At 43.6% G+C, this 2,243-nt stretch overlaps 1 protein-coding gene across 1 annotated transcript; it reads left to right on the top strand.

The window, feature by feature from the left end:
• Positions 1 to 698: 698 nt before the first annotated feature.
• On the top strand, positions 699 to 1,646 carry LOC118529034 (olfactory receptor 8B3-like). Its single transcript, XM_036081750.2, is given in 1 exon segment — positions 699 to 1,646. A coding segment is annotated over 1 exon segment (948 nt).
• Positions 1,647 to 2,243: the final 597 nt, after the last annotated feature.

The raw sequence follows: 2,243 nt of genomic DNA, 5'->3' as shown, positions 1-2,243 counted from the left end.
CCTAACTCATGAAAACCCCTGGGGTCATATTAGCAGAAGGCTCTTTTGGCACCGGCAGATGCTATTTACTAGCCCCTAGTCTGGAGAAAAACACTGGGCAAAGCCACTATCAGAAATCATGATCTGTAAGTCATCGCTCATCAGAGGTCTGTGCTCTGGCTCCCTCAGTCAAAACAAAAACAGTAACAAAGAAGAAGAATCTCCATTCTGGGCTGCTCACCTCTAAAATTCATCAGAGCCACATGTGTCTCCTTGGAAATAAGGGAGAAAAGTTCGCAAGGCCCAATATTGAAGTCCCAATGCAGAAGGGTGAGTGTTGAATTTTATCTGTCCTGTTCTTGTTCTTCCCAACCTCAGCAATGGAAGCGGAAGATTCGAGAGGACGTTATCACCTCTCTGCTGAGGCAGCCATTGATCATTAGGTGGGGCTGGTGAACTTTCAAAGCAGAAGTGGAGCAGAGACAATGTAGCCCTGATTAGTCACAGGGTTACTCAGTCTTACCCATACGGCCCTTACCTGTTAGTGGGTTTGATAGACATCTCTGAACAATCTCTCGGCCTTTATACAGTGGGGACAACAAAGGCACACAGCAGGGTGGGTTTGAGTTCATTCTGGGTCTCAATCTCAATATGGAGGGTTTGGGGGGAGAGAGCTGGGTACTCATTGTAATGTCACCCTTTGTCCTGTTCTCACAGATATGCCTTAGGGAAGAATGGCCGCAGGAAATGACTCTTCAGTGACCGAGTTTATCCTGCTGGGTTTAACACAACAGCCACAACTCCAGCTGCCTTTCTTCTTCATTTTCTTAGGAATCTATGTGGTCACCGTGGTGGGGAACATGGGCTTGATTATTCTGATTGGTCTGAACCCTCACCTGCACGCTCCCATGTACTACTTTCTCTTCAACCTTTCCTTCATCGATCTCTGCTACTCGTCTGTCATAATCCCTAGAATGCTGGTGGGTTTTGTAAAAGAGAATGTCATCTCTTATGCAGAGTGCATGACACAGCTCTGTTTCTTCTCCTTCTTTGTTATTGATGAGTGCTGTATTTTGACATCAATGGCCTATGACCGGTATGTGGCCATCTGTAAGCCCCTGCTTTACAAGGCCATCATGTCCCATCGGGTCTGCCTCATGCTGATGGCAGGAGCGTATGTAATGGGGTTTGTGGGTGCCATGGCCCACACCGGCTGCATGCTGAGACTCACCTTCTGTGGGGACAACTTCATCAATCATTACATGTGTGACATACCTCCTCTCCTCCAGCTCTCCTGCAGAAGAACCTACATCAACGAGCTGGTGGTTTTCACTGTGGTGGGCGTCAACGTAATAGTGCCCAGTCTCACCATCTCCATTTCTTACACCTTGATCCTCTGCAGCGTCTTCCACATCCGTTCTACAGAGGGCAGGTCCAAAGCCTTCAGTACCTGCAGCTCCCACATAGTTGCTGTTTCTCTCTTCTTTGGATCATCAGCATTCATGTATCTTAAGCCTTCTCCTGCTGGGTCTCTGGATCAAGATAAAGTATCCACAGTTTTTTATACCATCGTGGGGCCAGTGATGAATCCTTTTATCTACAGTCTGAGGAACAAAGATGTTAAAATTGCACTGAGTAAGACTTTGAAGAAAAGAGTGTTCTCCTAAATGGAAACTGTGTTAGTTATGGATGCCAAATCCTAGTAAGGGCATGCAGTGTATGAAGCTATGGAGAGAACAGTAAGAAATCAAAATAGAAATGCAAGTGATTCAAATAATAGGGTAAATGAAGTTAATTATTTATAAATCACTTCACACAAAGAATATAAGGAAGAAGAGGATCAGTCCTTTATCTTTTCAGAGAAAGTAAAAAAGAGTTCATTTGTCATTCTCTAGCTTCTTTTCAGAAGTTATAAAGTTTTAAGTATAAAAGGTTGAATATTGGTAAATCCAGAAATGGTAAATTGTGAGATTTTTGACTGAGGCATGTCTGGAATTCCTGTGAAGCTTTGTCATGGATATATGGACTTTGATGGACTTGAGATTTGGTCATTTATTCATTCATTCATTCATTCATTCATTCAATAAACCTCTATTGAAAAGCTGTGGTGGAAATGAGAGAGGTCTATTAGACTGCTGTAGGGCATTTTGTTTAGGGAGATTCCTTTGTTTCCCCAATGAAGATAAAAATAGAAAGATGCTCTTCTCCCTGTGGTCTTTGGTCTCAGGGGAGTGTGGTAAAGGGAGATTTACTTCTGATCCTAG

Source organism: Halichoerus grypus, chromosome 11, assembly GCF_964656455.1.
Source record: "Halichoerus grypus chromosome 11, mHalGry1.hap1.1, whole genome shotgun sequence".
In the NCBI taxonomy this organism is placed as follows: domain Eukaryota; kingdom Metazoa; phylum Chordata; class Mammalia; order Carnivora; family Phocidae; genus Halichoerus; species Halichoerus grypus.
The sequence above is the reverse complement of the archived record's forward strand: the minus strand, read 5'-3'. Positions and strand labels throughout refer to the sequence as shown.